Genomic DNA, 18,704 nt, shown 5'->3' on the forward strand with positions numbered 1-18,704 from the left:
AAACGTGAAGCCATCGGAGTCTGGAGCAGTTGAAATATGTTCTCTGGAATGATAAATCATGCTTCACTCTCTAGCAGCCTGAGGCACAAATCTAAGTTTGGGCTAAAGAACACTATCTACCAGTATGCATAATGCCAATGGTGAAGTTTTTTTGAGGAGGGATAATGGGCCAGGCCCCTTAATTCCAGTGAACGGTAATGTTAAGCCTGCAGCATGCAAAGACATTTTAGACAATTATGTGCTTCAAATATTGCAGGAAGGCCTATCTTGTTCCAGCATGACTGTGTCCCTGTTCACATGAAGATATTTTCTGGTTTGATGAGTTTTGCATAGAGAAATTTCAGAGGCCTGCACAGAACCCTGAACACCTTTGGGAATAATTGGAACGTCAGTTGTGAGCCAGGCCTTCTTGTTCAACATCACTGCCTGACCTCACAAATGCTCTTGTGACTGAATAGGTACAAATTCCCACAGACACACTCCATAACCATCTGCAAAGCCTTCACAGATTAGTGTGTGCTGTTATAGTGGCAAAAAAGGGGCCTAACTATTATTAATGCCCATGGTTTTGGAATGAGATGTCCAACAAGCTCATATACACTCACCGGCCACTTTATTAGGTACAGTTCAGTAACTTGTTAACAAAAATAGCTAATTAGGTGGTCAAGACAACTTGCTGAAGTGCAGACCGAGCATCAGAATGGGGAAGAAAGGTGATTTAAGTGACTTTGAATGTGGCATGGTTGTTGGTGCCAGATGGGCTGGTCTGAGTATTTCAGAAACTGCTGATCTAATGGGATTTTCACACACAACCATCTCTAGGATTTACAGAGAATGGTCCAAAAAAGAGAAAATATCCAGTGAGCGGCAGTTGTGTGGACAAAAATGCCTTGTTGATGTGAGAGGTCAGAGGAGAACGGGCCGACTGGTTTAAGATGATAGAAAGGCAACAGTAACTCAAATAACCAACCAAAATCTTTGAGGAATGTTTCCAACACCTTGTTGAAAGTATACCACAAAGAATTAAAGCAGTTCTGAAGGCAAACGGGGGTCCAAACTCTTACTAGCAACCTAATAAAGTGGCAGGTGAGTGTGGGTGAGAAGGTCAGGCCTCCACATACTTTTTTGTGACTGTTCAAAACCTCCAGTAGCCTTGCACTTTGGAGCAGTTCAGCATTGTATTTTAGAGTAAATTGAATCACTAATCCCCAACTATTTGGTCATGTAGAACACATTAAATATTGTTTTAAAAATTTCAATCAATGTAAATATTTCTCACTCTTATTAAGTTGTTTTTTTTTGACCATTGTTATAATCTCTTGCTAGATATGTACAGGCAGCTTGATATGGGCATAACACACAAACAAACAACCCACCCACCAACCTATCAACCAACCAAACAAACAAATAAATAGCAGGGCCCCTTAACTAACCATGTGAATAATTAGGCTAACACGTTTCAATGTTATTTGAAATATTGGTGTCCTTTACCTATACACACATTTGAACTTGCAATAACAACGATGAACTTAATATATTAATATATTTAAAGTTAACAATACCCGTCATCAGTATTCCTCTCTTACACACTGCACTGTAAGAAAATGCACGTTTTTCATTTAATTGCTGAAACAGTGGCTGAATTTCTGAATCTGAATCTCCCTAGATGTTTAACGTACTGCATAGATCATAAAATGATGGCTTCTACATCTAGATAAAACATTAAATGTCTAAGAGATACAACTGCGATTAAGTCATAGGCTGCATTTTTGGAAATTTAGTGCAACATTTGATTTTGAGGCCACACTTCAGCATCTTATGTAGCACACTATGTAGAGAGTAGGGAGTAGGGAGCAGGGAGTAGGGTGTAGAGAGTAGGGAGTAGGGAGCAGGGAATAGGGAGTAGTGAGCAGGGAGTAGGGAGTAGTGAGCAGGGAGTAGGGAGCAGGGAGGAGTAGGGTGTAGAGAGTAGGGAGTAGAGAGCAGGGATTAGCGAGCAGGAAATAGGGAGTAGAGAACAGGGAGTAGGGTGTAGAAAGTAGGGAGTAGGGAGCAGACAGTAGTGAGTAGGGAGTAGAGAGTAGGGAGCGGGGAGCATGGAGTAGAGAGCAGGGAGTAGGGAATAGTGAGCAGGGAGTGGAGAACAGGGAGTAGGGTGTAGAGAGTAGGGAATAGGGAGTAGTGAGCAGGGAGTAGGGTGTAGAGAGCAGGGAGTAGGGAGCAGGGAGGAGTAGGGTGTAGAGAGTAGGGAGTAGAGAGCAGGGATTAGCGAGCAGGAAATAGGGAGTAGAGAACAGGGAGTAGGGTGTAGAAAGTAGGGAGTAGGGAGCAGACAGTAGTGAGTAGGGAGTAGAGAGTAGGGAGCGGGGAGCATGGAGTAGAGAGCAGGGAGTAGGGAATAGTGAGCAGGGAGTGGAGAACAGGGAGTAGGGTGTAGAGAGCAGGGAGTAGGGTGTAGAGAGTAGGGAGTAGGGTGTAGAGAGTAGGGAGCAGACAGTAGTGAGTAGGGAGTAGGGAGCAGAGAGTAGGTAACAGGGAGCAAGAAGAAGGGTGTAGAGAGCTGGGAGTAGGGTGTAGAGAGTAGGGAGTAGGGTGTAGAAAGTAGGGAGTAGGGAGCAGACAGTAGGGAGTAGGAAGCAGGGAGTAGGGAGTGGAGAGTAGGGAATAGGGAGTAGTGAGCAGGGAGTAGGGTGTAGAGAGCAGGGAATAGGGTGTAGAGAGTAGGCAGCAGACAGTAGGGAGTAGGGAGTAGGGAACAGGGAGCAGGAAGTAGGGTGTAGAGAGCTGGGAGTAGGGTGTAGAGTGTATGGAGCAGGGAGCAGACAGTAGTGAGTAGGGAGTACGGAGCAGGGAGTAGAGAGTAGCAGGGAACAGGGAGCAGGAAGTAGGGTGTAGAGAGTAGGGAGTAGGGTGTAGAAAGTAGGGAGTAGGGAGCAGACAGTAGTGAGTAGGGAGCAGGGAGTAGGGAGTAGCAGGGAGCAGGGAGTAGGGTGTAGAGAGTAGGGAGTAGGGAGCGGGGAGCCATTCGAGATATAGACAATGACTTTCAGCGTTTGTTGTTTTCTTCCGTCTTCGCGCCTCAGCAATGCTGTTCTCAAAGAGCGAACTATGATTGGTTGTCATCACTGACGTCCTGCCCTTCCGAAGAAATTTTGACCAATCACAGAGGATCGACGCGAACGCACGCATGCGTACTGTGGAGAGCGCGGGAGTCTAAGCGGCCGAAAGCGGAGCGGCGAGTTAAACGCGAGCGTTTCGCGCAGTGCGTACCAACAGATCTGAGGTAGGATTCATTGCTGGTTCTGTTGTTTTGGACTTTCAGGCAGATCAGAAAGTTTGATCAAGCGTCTCTGAGGAAGTTTAAGAATCTAACTGCTCGTTCGCCGAGTGGGCTTCAGTCTAAGCTGCTGAACAGCAGAGCTGTGTAGCCTTTATATGTACATTTATTCGTTTTTTATCCGCTTTTATTATCTTTCACGGACCCGCTGTATCGTTTCTCAGCTTTATGCAACATAAATGATAGGATTCATGCCCATGCCGTTCATCCGCCATTCAGTTTATTATTCGAAACCACGTACCTTGTACATTCACTCACTCACTGGCCAGTTTATCAGAGACATCTGCTACCAGGTCCGCTATAAAGATGAACGCTTAGAGCCTGTGGGCACGGAGCCCCACTGGTGACATCCTGTGTAAATAAAAATAATGTGAGGGCACGACTTAGTAAGGCTTGGGAACGAGATCCTAATGCGTGGCCACGACTTAGTAAGGCGGGTTTGAATGAGATGATTCAGTCGTGGGAACGAGGTCATGGCCACGCATTAGGATCTCGTTCCCTTGCTTTACTAAGTCGTGGCCGCGACTTAATCATCTCATTCCCCGACGCAAACTTCAAACACCAAACCTGCCTTGGCTTACTCACTGTATTCTGAGTAAGGGGAGTCGCTTAAATGATCAAGACGTTCTGGAGCTCAATCAGGTGTGTTGGAGCAGGAAGACACCAGCATATCCTGGGTTTGAAGCTGGAAAATGTGCCATTATACTGGTTAGTTTCCTAAACATGGATTAGGCCTAGTCTGAATTGTACCATTTTAGTCCAGTCAGATTCACATATTCACCTTACTCAGCGTTTTGTCTTGTAATAAGAATACTAAAGTTTTAAATGGGTACTCTGGCCAAAGAAAAAATTCCATCCATTGACATATCTGTTATAACATGATAAACATGCCCACTCGCCCCTGCAGCGGTGCCATAATAGAGAGGGAGATTTTCCAATTTAAAGATTAGGAACAGCCTCTTCTGATGATTTACTTTCCTGTTACAGCATTTGGCTGACGCTCTGATCCAGGGCGACTTACAATTTGATCATTTTACACAGGAAGGTGAAGGCGGTGTTGGGAGTCTTGCCCAAGGACGCTTGTTAGTATAGTGTAGGGTGTTTACCCATGCTGAGATTGAACCCCAGGCTTATGTAGTGCACTATGTAGGGAGTAGGGAGCCATTCGAGATTCCAATGACTTTCAGCATTTGTTGTTTTGTTCTGTCTCAAAGAATGAACTGTGATTGGTCGCCATCACTGACGTCCCGCCCTTCCGAAGAAATTTTGAGCAATCTAGTGTAGGGAGGTTACCCAGGCTGGGATTGAACCCCAGTCTACAGCCTAGAAGGCAGTGGTGTTACCCACTGCATGATGATGTATCTTGAAGGTGGGAGGAACAGTGTTTTTGGGCAGATACTTCAAAGTGGACAGTTTGAAATTTTAAATTTTTTTTCCTGTAGCTGACTTATTTGCATGGGAACCAGATAGTTGAACATTATAGCTAGGACTCTGAATGTCATGTCGTCTATACTAGCCTCTACATCAGTGGATTTTATTGCTGTCAGGGGGGATCCCAGTGATGTATTTGTACAGTGCATGCTGGGTATTGTAGTGAAAGAACTTTGATATACTAAAACACAGAAGGGACACAAAAACATGTGAATTCGGTTGAACTGATGAGGCTGATGGATATGAATAACATAAAATTTCAGGCTGGAATGCCCCTTTAATGGAAGGCCATGCTTTTCTGTTTTATCTGATCCAGTTTGTGTCAGCAGTGTGATGGACGATGATTTCGGTCAGTCTCTCACTCCTCCAGTCTCCCCGTTCATGCCGGAGGATGTGTGTGAGCCGGCTGCACGGCCGCCATGCTTTACTTGTGCGTATGAACCAGGGCGAGAAGATGCACATATGCTACCATCTGATGGTTACGTCAGCAGAGGAGTACTAAAGAGGTGAGGCTTCGTTATTTTAAGAGTATTCTAGCTTTTATTCTGAAATTTAAAAGTCATTAAAAAAAGAAATATTCACATTTCTTGTATTTTATTATTTATTATTATTTTATATTATTATAATTACCTAATTTTACTTTGAGGTCCACTAATGACATTTATGTGGTTTTAGGTACCAGTGTTTTGTAATGTGTGACGATTTTCCAACCTTTCTTTATCCCGTTAATCAGGCTGTTTTCATTACTGTGCCCTTAAGATTGACACATCTAAAAGACTTGTGTTCTTACTACCAGGTTTGTTTGTTCTTCATTGAAAAAACAGAATGAAACACTCCTTATAACTTCAGCATTAATGGGTGGAGCTAAACTGCTGAAACTTTTAACAGTGTTTACATATTATTTTAAGAAAGTAAGGGAAATTCAGTTGTCTATGATATGGGCCCTTTAATCATGATGACTAAACTTCAACTGTCTTTTCAAAAGTTTGGAATGAATATGAATCATTTTGGATGTTTTATTCTATAATACCTTTGGAATACTGTTAAATTTAAATGTTAGAAATTAATAGAAGGTACTTGAAAGTGTTTTAGATGTTTTGTTCAGTGTTGTTTTGCCCCGTCGTATTTCAAGAAGGTATTAAATGCTGGGTGATGCACTGAAATTGTCTGTTTTTATTAATTCCTTATAAATGTAAGTTTTCTGCCTTGAGATTTGATCAGCTCTTTTGGAATATGAGGTATTATGGATATTAAATTTTTCATGAATTGATGTTATACAGCTTTCTCAGTCATGTAAAGCTGTGCTCATTATTCTGAACATTTATTTTTTTTGACAGCTTACTACTAATTGATTGAAATCTATGAAGCTGTAGAATATTAGCAGCATATTAGAATAATTTGATGCAATTCTGCATCTGCAATTCAATTTCGTATGTGATTTGGATAACTTTGTTGTTGATACTAATTGCCCTAATTACGATAACAATATCATTTATAATAATTAAGGAAATCCATTATCATTATTGTGATTAATCTCAATTATATCATTACTTCATTAATAAAATTTCTGTCTATATCTCTCTGTTACAAACTGTCTGCTTCGTATTGTTCTCACCGTTGTTTTTCTCCAGATTGCTGTTAAAGTTGGACCCGTCTCCTACAGATTTTGAAGTGGATACTGTAGATATTTTTGGCTTCCCCTGGGTGACTGAAACAGCACTGGTGGAGTATACTAAACTTCTGTTTGGCTTGTTCAGGTGAGTGTACACAGATTGTGTGAGTTTGGAGCTCGGCCACACTGTCTGCTGACAGAGAGAGTTCGCTAATTTCACAATCTGTCCACTATTTCAGGCAAAAAGTGTTCCGACTGGAAACTTTGGTGCAGTCCAGCTCGCATGATTTCAGTAAGCAGTACTTCTCAACCTTCTGTTTGTTTTGTAAAACACCCTTGAAAGTGCTTTTCCGCAGTATGCAGTTAATACCAGTCTGCAAATCTTCCTTTTAGTCAGTAGTTACCAACCCTGGTTCTAGAGTACTCACTGCCCTACACATCTTTGTGCTATCCCTGCTTGCAAAACACCTCACCCAACTAATCTGGACCCAGTTTCCCAAAAGCATCTTAGTGTTAAGATCGTGTTAACTAGGAGAGAGAGGCTTCAGTGTGATGTGTCTTTCAGCTAAGGTGCCTTTGGGAAACACACCTCATTAATGATCCCTTCCTGAGTTGAACTGGGTGTGTTACCAGACAGTATGTAGTATATTCACATGTGCCAGAGTTAGTGACATCTATAATCTGTGCTGTTAGACTCCCTCACCCCACTCAGTGCCTGCTGTCTGTAAAATACAGCCAATCTGTCTCATACGCCATGTAAATAGATACTTTTATACTTTCTTTTATTTTTCTTATACCTTAACTTACATTTACACAATGTATTTCTATTTTGTATTTTTCTGCATAGTTTATGTGAGTTTATGTGTAATTATCTATCAGTCCACCCATCCAGCCATCCAGCCATGCACCCACCCTTGATTTATGTGTTCTCAGTGAATAAACGCGTGAATAACACTTGTGGTTGATTTCCCTTTTAGGTCAGGCTAGTGGTCTTCATTATGAAGCAGAGGAGCTGAGACAGCAGTGTGTGCTGTTTCTCACCTACATTAAAGTCTTCATTCACAGGTAAAGTTTTACTATAGCTTAGGGGTGCCACTAAACGGGCCATATTAAAAAGTCAAGTCCGTGAGCCAAAGGAGACTTGTGTTTTAATTTCATTTTTAAATGACATAACCTGAACCGGCCATTGTTATTCAAAATATGGCAACATGTCATCAGCAAAATCTAGGCACTTGTAGTACACTTAAAAATATTATATTACATGAATTCCATAGATTGTTATTTGGGGTGGCGAGCATACATTACATTGCAGTGCATGCCGGCGACTGTAGTGCAGCATATTGTGGAACAGGCTTATATTAAGCGAAAATTAAAATTATTTCATGGCCCAGATAGGACTGTGCCATGGGCCTGATCTACCCTGCCTGCCTGCCTGCCTTTTGCTTGACATAGGGGCTATAGCTAAATACATGTTAAATCACCTTTTCTTCTTTACCTTTCTAAAGCACCTTGAATAATTGTATTGAATTGGAAATTAGGACCCAACCAAGATATCTTTTTGGCTGATAACTAGACTCTGCAGATGTAATGGCATGAGTAGAGTGATACTGCATGCTGGCAAACCTTTGAATGGGAGAGGCTTAACTCCAAATTTTTTGGTGGGATTTCTGTGACAGTGAGTTCTGTTTTCCTGTTGGCTGGCTGTAAAACAGAATTATCTTCCTTATAAAAGAAATGTGGTAATTTTTGACCTTATGTGCAGTCAATGCATGGATAGGTCACAATGTCCATTTGATTTTTTTTTTTTTTAATAATCTAAAATATGTTTAAAATAGTATAAAATATGTTGAAATGAACTCTTATCCTTACAGGACCTTTGCTCTGATCGAGTTTCATATTAAATTAGTGAAATTAATCATGTCTGTTAGGCCCTGCATCAGTCTGTGATGTGTCCTTCTCTTCAGGTTCCTGGAAGTTCCTCTGCCTGTAGACGAAGGCTTTGTTCACCCGTACTGTGAGCTGGAGGCCCAGCTGCCCTCTGCTCTAGTAGAGGAACTGTTTGGCATCACGCTGCTTATTGGCCGGCTCAAAGACCTGCCTGCTAATGTCCAGAGCGCACTGACCATTCACCACCAAGGAAGGGTACAGCCACAAATGTCTCTGCCATATTAAAACAATAGCTCTGCTGGAAATTAAATTGACCTGTTTCTTCTGTTGCCTAAATACAGTAAATCAGCCAGAACACGTTGGCTGGTTTTCTTCTTTAGTTCTACGCTGGAGATGCAAGTGTAGGAAATGTAACTAAAAAGTAATGTAAGCCTAAATCTGACCTTAATCATTGCACACTTGCCTTGAACTGTGATAATTTCAGTATACTTATTTAGGTGGTTTCTGACACTGTACAACACTGTTATCTATAAAATGGGCAGAAGTATGTTTGCTTAGAACAGCAGCTGTCATTTGATGTCATTTTTGGCTGTGTTGTTGATTTATATTGTAATTGCTGGAGTAAAAGTTTCCATTGCTTGTTGGCTACATTAGTCTCAAAGCTCCAGAGCCAAACTGAAGAATGATGATTACATTGGGGGAAACCCATGCAAATAAATTTTTTGACTAAACCATCGCTTTCTAAAAATTGAAGGTAACTGAAAGAGTGAATGAATGTCTCTCTGCAGCTTTTCCCACCATCATGGCATTTATTGCACCTGCACCTGGACATCCACTGGTGTGTGCTGGAGATACTCCATCTGCTGGGCCAGAAGATGATGGGTAAGTGCCTTTTATAAAAATGCTAGTGTTTTTAACAATAAATGAAAGCTAGTTGTGACCAGGTAGTTTTATGCAAACTGTATGATGTCGCTTATGCATACACTACTCACAAAAAGTTCGGGATATTTGGCTTTTGGGTGAAATTTATGGAAAGCGTAAAAAGTTCTCGCTACAGTGATATTATATCATGAAAGTAGGGCATTTAAGTAGAAGTATGCGATGGTGATTTCCTCATCTCAAACAATTTACTGAAACAAAAGCCAACAGCAGTGATGGGTAAAACACCAACGAAAAAATCTCAATGTCTCAATAACTCGTCCTGTGCCCTTGAGCATCAATTGCAGCTTGACAATGACATCTCATGTTGTTCAAAAGTCGACTCGTTGTCTGCTGAGGCAGGGCATCCCACTCTTCTTGAAGGGCGGTCCTCAGGTCATTGAGGTTCTGGGGTACAGAGTTACGAACCTCTACACAGCAACTCAGCTGATCCCATAGGTTGTCTATGGGATTCAGGTCTGGAGAAAGTGCAGGCCACTCCATTCGAGGTACCCCGGTCTCCAGCAGCTGTTCCCTAATGATGCGACCTCGATGAGCTGGAGCATTGTCGTCCATGAAGATGAAATGAGGCCTGTGTTGTTCATGCAGAGGAACAATGACTGGATTAATGATGTTATTCAGTAGTTTGGGCTCATCACTGTTCACAAAGTGTAGGGCAGTTCTGTATTGACTGGACACACCTGCCCACACTGCACCACCACCACCTTGCTGTTAAGCTCCTTGTTAGAGAACAGCAAGTTGTGCAGAAAGTACTGAAACATTGAACAGCTGGACATGTGCATTCAAAAGTTTAGAGAAGGTCACATTAAGTTCACTTGTAAAGGTTAGAGTGCATTTTGGGTTCATCCTCAAATTTCACCCCAAAGCCAAATATCCCTGAGTGTGTGAGTGTGTGAGTGTGTGAGTGTGTGAGTGTGTGAGTGTGTGAGTGTGAGAGAGAGAGAGAGAGAGAGAAAACTTTATCCTTGAAGGCAGTCTTTCATTTTGTTATTGTTGTTTGATAGAACAAGCAAATCCATGATGGAGAATTGGGTGCTGTGGTCCAGTCTGCTGACACTTTTCTAGAGCAAAAAGCGTTTAGCACTGAAAAGAGAGTTTTTTCTGATCACACGTTTCTATGCTTTTTATGTTGACCCTCGGTAGGTCAGGTGGTGTACGCTCACCAGTTTGTGGATTTAACTGGAGAAACGTTGACTAACGTCAGCCTGTTTGAAGATCATCTCAACAATCTCCTATGTGACCTTATCATTGTGGCCATGAACAAGTACAGCAAGGTATGTATGTACAAAGAGATAAAGACATTAATATGATGGTGCAGCCAAAATTCAAATTTGTCCAATATTCCCAACTAAACCCCAGTGTGGCACTGGAGTTAGGTTAATGTGGCTAACAAGTATTGAAAGCACATCTCCCACAAATTAGCATCATGCAATCTGCATACCTGAGTCACAGTTGCCTGTGCTGAGTCTAAATGACTAAAATAGATCTGTCGGTGTGCTTTTGGTGCAGGATTTTCCACTTTCCACATGATTTGGCAAAGGTACACAATTTTACCTTTACAGTAAATGTAGTTAATTGGTCAACTACAAGGATAACATTGCTAACAAACACTGGAAGTAAATAGACAAACTGGGTTAAGTGGAAAATTGTGCAAATTAGATTTTTGCCAAACTATTCATTAAAAAAGTAGTTGCAGCCATCGTGAAGCCTAAATTTTGTCCATATTCATAGATAACAATGCATGCATGGTGATATCAGAATCATATCAATGTCAGCAGATATTTGCTTTAAAAAAATCTGGAACAGGTGTTTAGATTTGGACGATATCCAATGTTGTAGTCAATGTACTCCAGAAGAGTTGTAGGTGCTGGGCTTCTGCGTTAAAATACCTGCGTTTGTTTGTTTGTTTGTTTGTTTGTTTGTTTTTTCCCTTTTTTTGTATTTGTAACCCCCTATAAATAAATGCTGCATTTCTCTTTAAATGTTTTTGTATCTGTATTGGCATCACCTGATATGTAGAAAAATACTGAATATCTGCATTGACCCACAATTCCCATATTGGTGCCTTTGGGGCTGAAAGATTAATAGTCCCTATATGTTATAAGCGCAATGTGAAAGGGCACAATTTAAATCGCAGTAGCTGGATTTTAAATGTAGCCTACATCAGTTACCAAATATGCTCTGGCTTATTGACTGCATTTGGTGGAAGGAAGGAAACATGTACATGTGTTGACTGTGACATTTACCAGATCTCTCTCTTCTCTCTTCTCTCTCTCTTCTCTTTCTTTCTCTCTCTTTTTGTCTCTCTTTTTGTCTTTCTTTTTGTCTCTCTCTTTCTCTGTCTGTCTCGTTCTCTCTTTCTCATTCTCTTTCTTGCTCTTTCTATCTCTCTCTCTCTGTCTTTCTCTGTTTCTCTCGCTCTCTCGCATTCTCTCTTTCTTTCTCTCTCTTTCCCTCTTTTTTCTCTCTCTCTGTCTTTGTTTCCCTCTTTCTCTTTCTTTCTTTTTTTCTCTCTTTTTTCTTGTTTTTTCTTTCTTTCTTTCTTTCTCTTTCTTTCTCTCTTTTTTCTTGTTCTCCTTCTTTCTCTTCTCTCTCTTTCTCTTTCTTTCTTTCTCTTTCTTTCTCTTTCTTTTTCTGTCTTTTCTCTTTCTTTTTCTGTCTTTTCTCTCTTTCTTTTTTTGTCTTTTCTCTCTCTCTCTCTCTCTCTCTCTCTCTCTCTCTCTCTCTCTCTCTCTCTCTCTCTCTTTATTGTTGTTCTCTCTCTTGTTGTTCTTTCTCACTCTTTCTCTTTCTCTCCGTTTCCCTCTATTTCTCTCTTTCTCTTTATCTGTCTTTATCTCTCTTTCTCCTTCTCTCTCTTTCTCTCTGTTTCTCTCTTTCAGGTGAGACCAACTGAGACATTGACCAGCAACCATTATTACTGTGCTTGTACAAAAGAACTCTGGATTATCCTTATTCATCTGCTTGAACATAGAAGCAAAACCCAACACACACAGGTATGACCACACACATTCACAAATTTACTCTGAGTGTATTCATTGCTTATTGTTATTCTCATTGCACTGTAACTTGTTTCCTCAGTCGTTTTGGGGCTACGTGAATGCGCTGCTGCAGGTTGTCCTGAAAGGGGTGCTTCCAGGCGACCGTGACCCTGGTCTGCCAGCAAACTGTAAGGATCCACTGGGTTTCACCTGGTGGCTAATCACACACCTTGCCCAACTCGGCATGTACAACCGCAATGGGACACTACAGAATGAGGTATGACATGCTAAATTTCCTTTGGAAACAAAGTGTCTATCTATAGACACTTCTACCCTTGTTATACTTGATAACAGCAGGTTTTCAGACTGTGTGAGCAAATAGTGCAACAAAATGTAAGAATAATGTTTCTCAATGTAAAATAACAGTACATAATCTAATTAAACGATTCAGAGAATCTGGACAAATCTCTGTATTCAAGGGACAAGGCCAAAAACCAGTATTTGCTGGCCGTGATCTTTGGGCCCTCAGACGGCGCTGCATCACAGATACCATTCTGTAGTGGAGATCATCACCCCTGCATGGGCTCAGAAACACTTCTGAAAACAACTGTCTATGGAAACAGTTTGTTGCTGATCTGCAGGAAGGTTTGCTCTCTGAGACCTGAGTTGGTGATCATTGCCCTGAAGGGACTTTACTGAAATTTAAAATCATGAAGCTCTCAGGACAGCACAAGAAACTGTTGCATGTAAATCTCTTAAGTGCGCACAAAAGTTTCTGATACCTGAAAACCTGAGGATTTAGTTTCTTTGCGAAGGTCGTTTTAGGTGCTCAATATCTTTGTTTTTGTTTATTGTCTTTCAGAAACAGCTGGAGGACAACTGGAGTTTTGTGTTGGAGCTGCTGAAGTCCAGCTGTGATATGAAGGTGAAGCCTAGGTTTAAATGCTCTTATTTGGAGAGTCACTCTAAATTGTCTACTTGAAACACAGTTCATCTCCTGGAAGTCTTTAAGCTAGCACAGTTTGGTGATTTCCTGCTCAAGTACAACAAGTAAACGTGGAGCAGTATGACCGAAACATGCTTACTGTTATGTGTGTTATGTGCACAAGTTCATTTTAACATAATTACCCAGTATGTCCTTGTTGTACTTCAGGTCGCAGTGCCAGAGGAGCAGATGCGGATGCTTGTGCATTGCTGTCTCTCTCTCAACCTGATGTGGGGGTCCAATGTCAGTGCTGTAAACACACTGTGGGAGTACTACAGTAAAAACCTGGTGGGTGTTTAATATGCTAAGTAAATGCAAACCAACAAAGAAATCATGGTATTTTAATAATAATAAAAGTAAATAAATAAATAAATAAACATTTTGAGAAACTAGGTGTCTACAGACCTTTTGATGTTCAGTGCATGTATAACTGCAAAGAGTTGTAATACTACTTTGATGGGTAGTAGAGCTTGACAGCCTCTGCCAGTAGACTGAAATTTCATTGTGGGTGGACCTTTTAGCCAGATAATGACCACAAACACGCATCAAAATCCACACAGAGGTAGTGACGGTAAGTTTTGTGATGGTCCTTCAAGTCTCCAGATTTGAACCCAACTGAACACCTGGTGTATTAAGTTAGTGTAAAAATCAAAAAGTGCAGCTTATCTATTTGTGGTTTATTAATTATATGCTGGTTTTAGCTCATTTTCATTAAAGGATGCTGGTGATTCTGGAGCTGAATCTAGCTTACAGGACTTTAGTGTCTTCATTTCCTGTCTGTGTTTTTCTGTCTGGATGCAGAATGGATTATTCTCTGTGCCGTGGTTGGGTGTGTCTGGTTTGGGCAGCATTAGCCCCACTCCCTTGACCCTGCTGGAACAGGCTAAAAGCTGCTGTAGTCCTGAGCCCATGACTTCCGCCAGCCATGCTCAGCTCTATCGCTCTGCGAACTCCTTCCTCATCTTCCTGCGCATGCTGGCGCTGCACCTGAGCCAAGAGAGCGCACCTGGTGCACCATGGAGACAGATCAAGGGCAGGTGAGTGGCCTGGTCAGTTTGCTCATTGGCAGTAATAAGAAGCCAGATGAATGGAAACAGAATCATTGTTGAAAGGTAGCAAGTGATTTGGCTGTGTAGCACAGTGCTTCCAAATGATGTGCATGGGTGAAACGTTTAAGATACCTGTCTCTGTTCGGGTATTCGTTACATTTTATCACAGGAAGACAGAAAAATATAGAGTATATGTATATTATATTGTGCCACTTTAAAACACTAGTGCCTCAATGTGAACACGTTATTAAGGCTGTGACTGAGAAGGCAAATGTAGTGTGGCTTTATGCTAAAAGTTGTACCAGTCACATGTTATTCATGTAGTAGGTATTTGTCCATTAACTCTTCTGGATGCCTGAATATCATTACTCTAAAAGCACATCACTACAAGTGTGTTAGAGCAGGGCCTGGTCTCACTTTTTTTTCTCAAAGTATACGGGGTGGGTGTATGTGTGCGTGGGGGGGGCGGGGGGGTGTAAGAGTGAAACGGGTGCTGTGGTATCCCTCTGAAGTTTTGATATGTTCCCATCTCCCCCAGAGAGCTGCTCTCTCTGATGTTTGAGGAAAGCGGCAGGAGTCCAGAGTCCATATCCCTCAGACTAGAGCTGTGTAATATCATTCGTCATTATTGCAGTGAAGGATACAGAGTGATATTGGAATCATATCGGTATCAAACAAAAAACAAAACAAAAAAAGAAAGCCGTTTAACCGTTTAAAAATGATTAAACATATCCCCCAAAGGAGATACTGACCGTCAGGTAAAGAACCACTGCCCTTGGACAAACATCATTAGAGAAAAAGTGGACGATATTTCTGGTCCAAATTGTAACAGGTATTCACAGCATCACAACTGAGAAAGATCTTAGTCCTGATTGAGAAATGGATGAGTTTGTACTGCAGTTCCTGTATTTAGTTCAGTTGGAGATAAACATGAGCATTATCTCTGCAACTTTAAACACAATGTGTGACTTTGAGATCTCTACTAAAACTCAAGAGGAGACGCATGAAATCATGAGTCTTTTTCTCAGGAGAAATATCTGATCAGCTGCTCGGATGCCAGTGTTGTGTAGGAGAAACTACAAAAAATGTAAGAAGACCTTTTTTCATTATTCTTATGTGCTACTGCGCTAAAATGTCTGAATTTAATCAATTTCGCTGTATAAACATACAAGAGAAGAATGTGATAGTAATTATGAAAAAACGGGATGGGTTTGTAGGTGTTTCTGTTAAAATGGCCAGTGGATTAACCTGCAAGGGAGGTGGAGCTAATAAACACACTGCCATCTATATATGATGAGAGAATTCTGAAGGTGTGGGAGATTTGTAGGGAAGCACCGATTATAGGAAATATGGGCTGCCAATGTCATTTTTTTTCCCTCATGTATGTGTAATGATACCAATTCATAAACATTTTATGAAATGCAGGAATTGAAAGGGTACAGAAATATCTGGATCTGGATTATGGAGAAATAAAACATAAGTTCTGTAGGGTTAAAGGTGAAGTAAAATGAATAAAATGCGGATCTTTAAGCACAAAAGCATCACCATTGTTACCTAAACCATCTCTCTTTTATTCTTTTCTCTTGCACTTTATCTCAGTCTCTCGGTCTCTGTCTCTCTCTGTCTGTCTCTCTTTTCTCTTCTTTTTCTCTGTCTCTCTCTCTGTCTCTCTCTCTGTCTCTCTCTGATTCACGCAGCAGGGATTGAGGCTGGTTAGACTGGGGGCGGGTAGGTTATGTACCCTGCAGTGAAGAATGGTCAGTGTTAGAGGAATTCATGAGTGAGGAGCTCACAGTATTGTTTGTGTTTATTCCCGCCGGTTTGTTTGTTTGTTTGGCCGCCTGTTTGTTCTGGACAGCTTTTTTCTGATGAGCAGATGCTACAGATTCCCGGAGCCTAAACACACACACTCCCTGCTGGGCTTATTAATGTGTGCGTGTATATGCGTGTATGTGTGGTTGGCCCAGCCCAGCCCAGTCGCTGCCAGCGCCTGCTATGCAGTGTCTGGAAAACCGAAAGCCTTCGTTAAGGCGAATTAACCGCCGCACTCATTAGCTAATTAGCCTTCATGTCTGTCGTGTGTCTGAGCACGCTCCAGACAGAGGGAAGTCATTATCCGGATTTATTTCGTCCCAGACGTGCACCGGCACCCCAGCGGACAGAACCGGGAGCGAGTCTTGGTTCTGTTTGGGTTGGGGTTAGTGCTGGGCATTTTAACTATTTTTGCCACTCAAATCTGTGCACATGTAAATAACTGGTATTCATATATCCTAAAGAGGGTCTTTTTTCATTGGTTGCCACTTTATGTCTAGAGACCAGCATTCATTTAATTAATGTCTAGTTATTAATTGTTCAGTGTCATTAAAAAAAAATGAATAAATAAATAAAAATAAAAAGATTTCACAGAAGCTTTAAAAACTAGATATATGAGCATTTTCAGCATTTAGTATGTTTGCCCTTGGTTCTTTTGGTTTTTCAAAGAAATCTGGGATATTTTTAGTGATGTTTTTCCACACCTCTGAAATTCAGTCTTAGAAGTTAGTTTCATTTCTCATGTTGCAAGTAAATTTACACTCATGAGTTCCTACAACCCTTCTCCAGAGTTCAGATGTCTAGTTTCTGAGTTCTAGTACAAATGGTCTTATTTACTTATTTTCTGATTTTCTCAGTAACAGCTTCTTGACAGCTGCACATCCTTTCATATCTGTAGCATTGAGTTGTTTTCTCACAGTGGAAGAATGGACAGGAACACCTGTGGATTTTTTTAAATGCAGTCATTTTCTCCTCTCTCAAAAATGAAAGCTACACTATTAAAAATCCGAAAGAAATCTGAGTAAGAGTGCACATGTGCTGAGAAGCTGAGCTAAAATCCAGCGTTCTTTATCGGATTTCTTAATCAGATTTCTAGATTTCTAAAGTGGGGTTTTGGGTGGGTGGGTGTGGGGGTCTGTGTGTGTTGGCGCTGGTATGAGTGCATCCATGTCCATGACTGAAGTGCCCTTGAGCAAGACACCTAACCCCCAACTGCTCCCCAGGCACTGTGGTTAGGGCTGCTCACTGCTTTGGTCAAGTGTGCTCACTGCCCCCTAGTGTGTGTGTTCACTTGTGTGCATGTATGTGGGTGTTTCACTGCATGGATGGGTTAAATGCAGAGGTCTAATTCCAAAGTGACTAATAGTTCTAAATTCTAATTCTATAGTCTTTTACTGAATACCAGTAAGGTGGAGATACAGTGGGGTTTCCGATAAAGTGGCTCCCGTTGCCTTTTTCCCGTTGTCTTTTTTAAAAAATGCCTGTATTGTATTTGTTTTGATATTTGTGCGTAGGTGTTCAGTTTTTATAGGAGTGAACTAAAATCTCCTCCACTGCACATTTTGCCTGAGTAGCCACAGTGAAGACACATGCTAATGATGCAGAATGAGAGCGCGTAAGTAAACCAGCTGATTAGCTGTAGTGGTCATGCTTTTAAGAATTGAGATTGTTCTTGTTGAGAGCTATGAACAGGCTTTTTAAACACATGGGGAGGTTTAATAAAAGCAGGCTGGGAAATGATTTGCTGTAGGTGATCATACCGTAATCCCACTTAGAGTTTAGCTTGATAGATGCGGGTGCAAGGTTTTATGTCATTAGTGGCTCAGAGCAGAGGTGGAATCGCGGTAATAAGTCATAAAAACAGATTTCAGATATAAACTCGGAAATGCATAGAATCTTCAGTCTCTGAATGCTTTAAGATTTCTGATTTCACTCCATCTCTGAATGTTTTCAGTAATTTGTCTTTATACCACCCAGATAATATGTTCATGTTTGTTGCTGTTTTGGTGAATTGCTGAAATCCAGTCATACTTCTATGTACAGCAGGGTGTGCTTGGCATCCAGTCCCTGCACTGCGGCGAAGGCTTGTTGATTACCTAACTGGTAATATTAGAATGATAACATGCTAAAAATAACATTTTTGTCAATTTTTATAGTGTCAGAAACCACAGAATTCATCAGATATATATAATTTAATCAGGTATCAGTCTGATATAGTGACTAGTTAAACTATTGGGATTGTCAGTGGCTTTCTAATTGGCACATTTCTACACATTTTCTGTTCAGTGCTTTTAATCTTTCTGATGGGGAACACAGTTCTGCAGACTTTGTGTATGTATGAGTCTTTTGTAGCAACATATAGTTGCTGGATAGAAACATAATAGCATCACATCTTTAAAAGATATTCAGCAGTTTGCTTTGGTCAGATGCTGAGGCGTTTTCTGGCACATACCACTTAGTTTCCCTCTAGTGTGTTTTTGTTGTAAGCACATTTTGAAACTCCATTGTCCATACACTTTATTCACAACCAGCCACTTATTTTACATCTTCATCTCCAATTAGTGCTCTAAATCCATTAGGTAGGAATGTGAGGAGCCTTAACAGCTCTACTTTTGACCAACACCAATCGTTTGGTGTGTTTCATCACTCAGCGTGACTGCGAGCCATCTAC

The 18,704-nt window shown here is 41.2% G+C and overlaps 2 protein-coding genes across 2 annotated transcripts in view; one reads left to right on the top strand and one right to left on the bottom strand.

Moving 5' to 3' along the window:
• Positions 1-1,828: 1,828 nt before the first annotated feature.
• On the bottom strand, positions 1,829-3,025 carry LOC119261632 (putative proline-rich protein 21). The gene has a single exon (XM_037531248.1). The coding sequence runs from the start codon at positions 3,023-3,025 to the stop codon at positions 1,829-1,831; it is 1,197 nt and encodes a 398-aa protein (XP_037387145.1).
• Positions 3,026-3,180: 155 nt separating this feature from the next.
• mms22l (MMS22-like, DNA repair protein) overlaps positions 3,181-18,704 on the top strand; it is a 48,158-nt gene continuing 32,634 nt past the window's right edge. Inside the window, exons 1-13 of the mRNA XM_017685662.2 lie at positions 3,181-3,283; positions 5,085-5,274; positions 6,400-6,525; positions 6,620-6,672; positions 7,358-7,445; positions 8,345-8,522; positions 9,056-9,149; positions 10,350-10,480; positions 12,089-12,202; positions 12,288-12,464; positions 13,050-13,112; positions 13,341-13,460; positions 13,974-14,209. Of these exons, the coding sequence (XP_017541151.2) occupies positions 5,102-5,274; positions 6,400-6,525; positions 6,620-6,672; positions 7,358-7,445; positions 8,345-8,522; positions 9,056-9,149; positions 10,350-10,480; positions 12,089-12,202; positions 12,288-12,464; positions 13,050-13,112; positions 13,341-13,460; positions 13,974-14,209 (1,553 nt within the window). The 5' untranslated portion in view covers positions 3,181-3,283; positions 5,085-5,101. The remainder of the gene's footprint in view (positions 3,284-5,084; positions 5,275-6,399; positions 6,526-6,619; positions 6,673-7,357; positions 7,446-8,344; positions 8,523-9,055; positions 9,150-10,349; positions 10,481-12,088; positions 12,203-12,287; positions 12,465-13,049; positions 13,113-13,340; positions 13,461-13,973; positions 14,210-18,704) is intronic.

This window comes from Pygocentrus nattereri, chromosome 19 (assembly GCF_015220715.1).
Source record: "Pygocentrus nattereri isolate fPygNat1 chromosome 19, fPygNat1.pri, whole genome shotgun sequence".
Classification (NCBI taxonomy): domain Eukaryota; kingdom Metazoa; phylum Chordata; class Actinopteri; order Characiformes; family Serrasalmidae; genus Pygocentrus; species Pygocentrus nattereri.

Excerpts from the sequence above, each read along its gene's own strand:
- LOC119261632 (XM_037531248.1), bottom strand. The coding sequence starts at position 3,025 with ATGGCTCCCCGCTCCCTACTCCCTACTCTCTACACCCTACTCCCTGCT.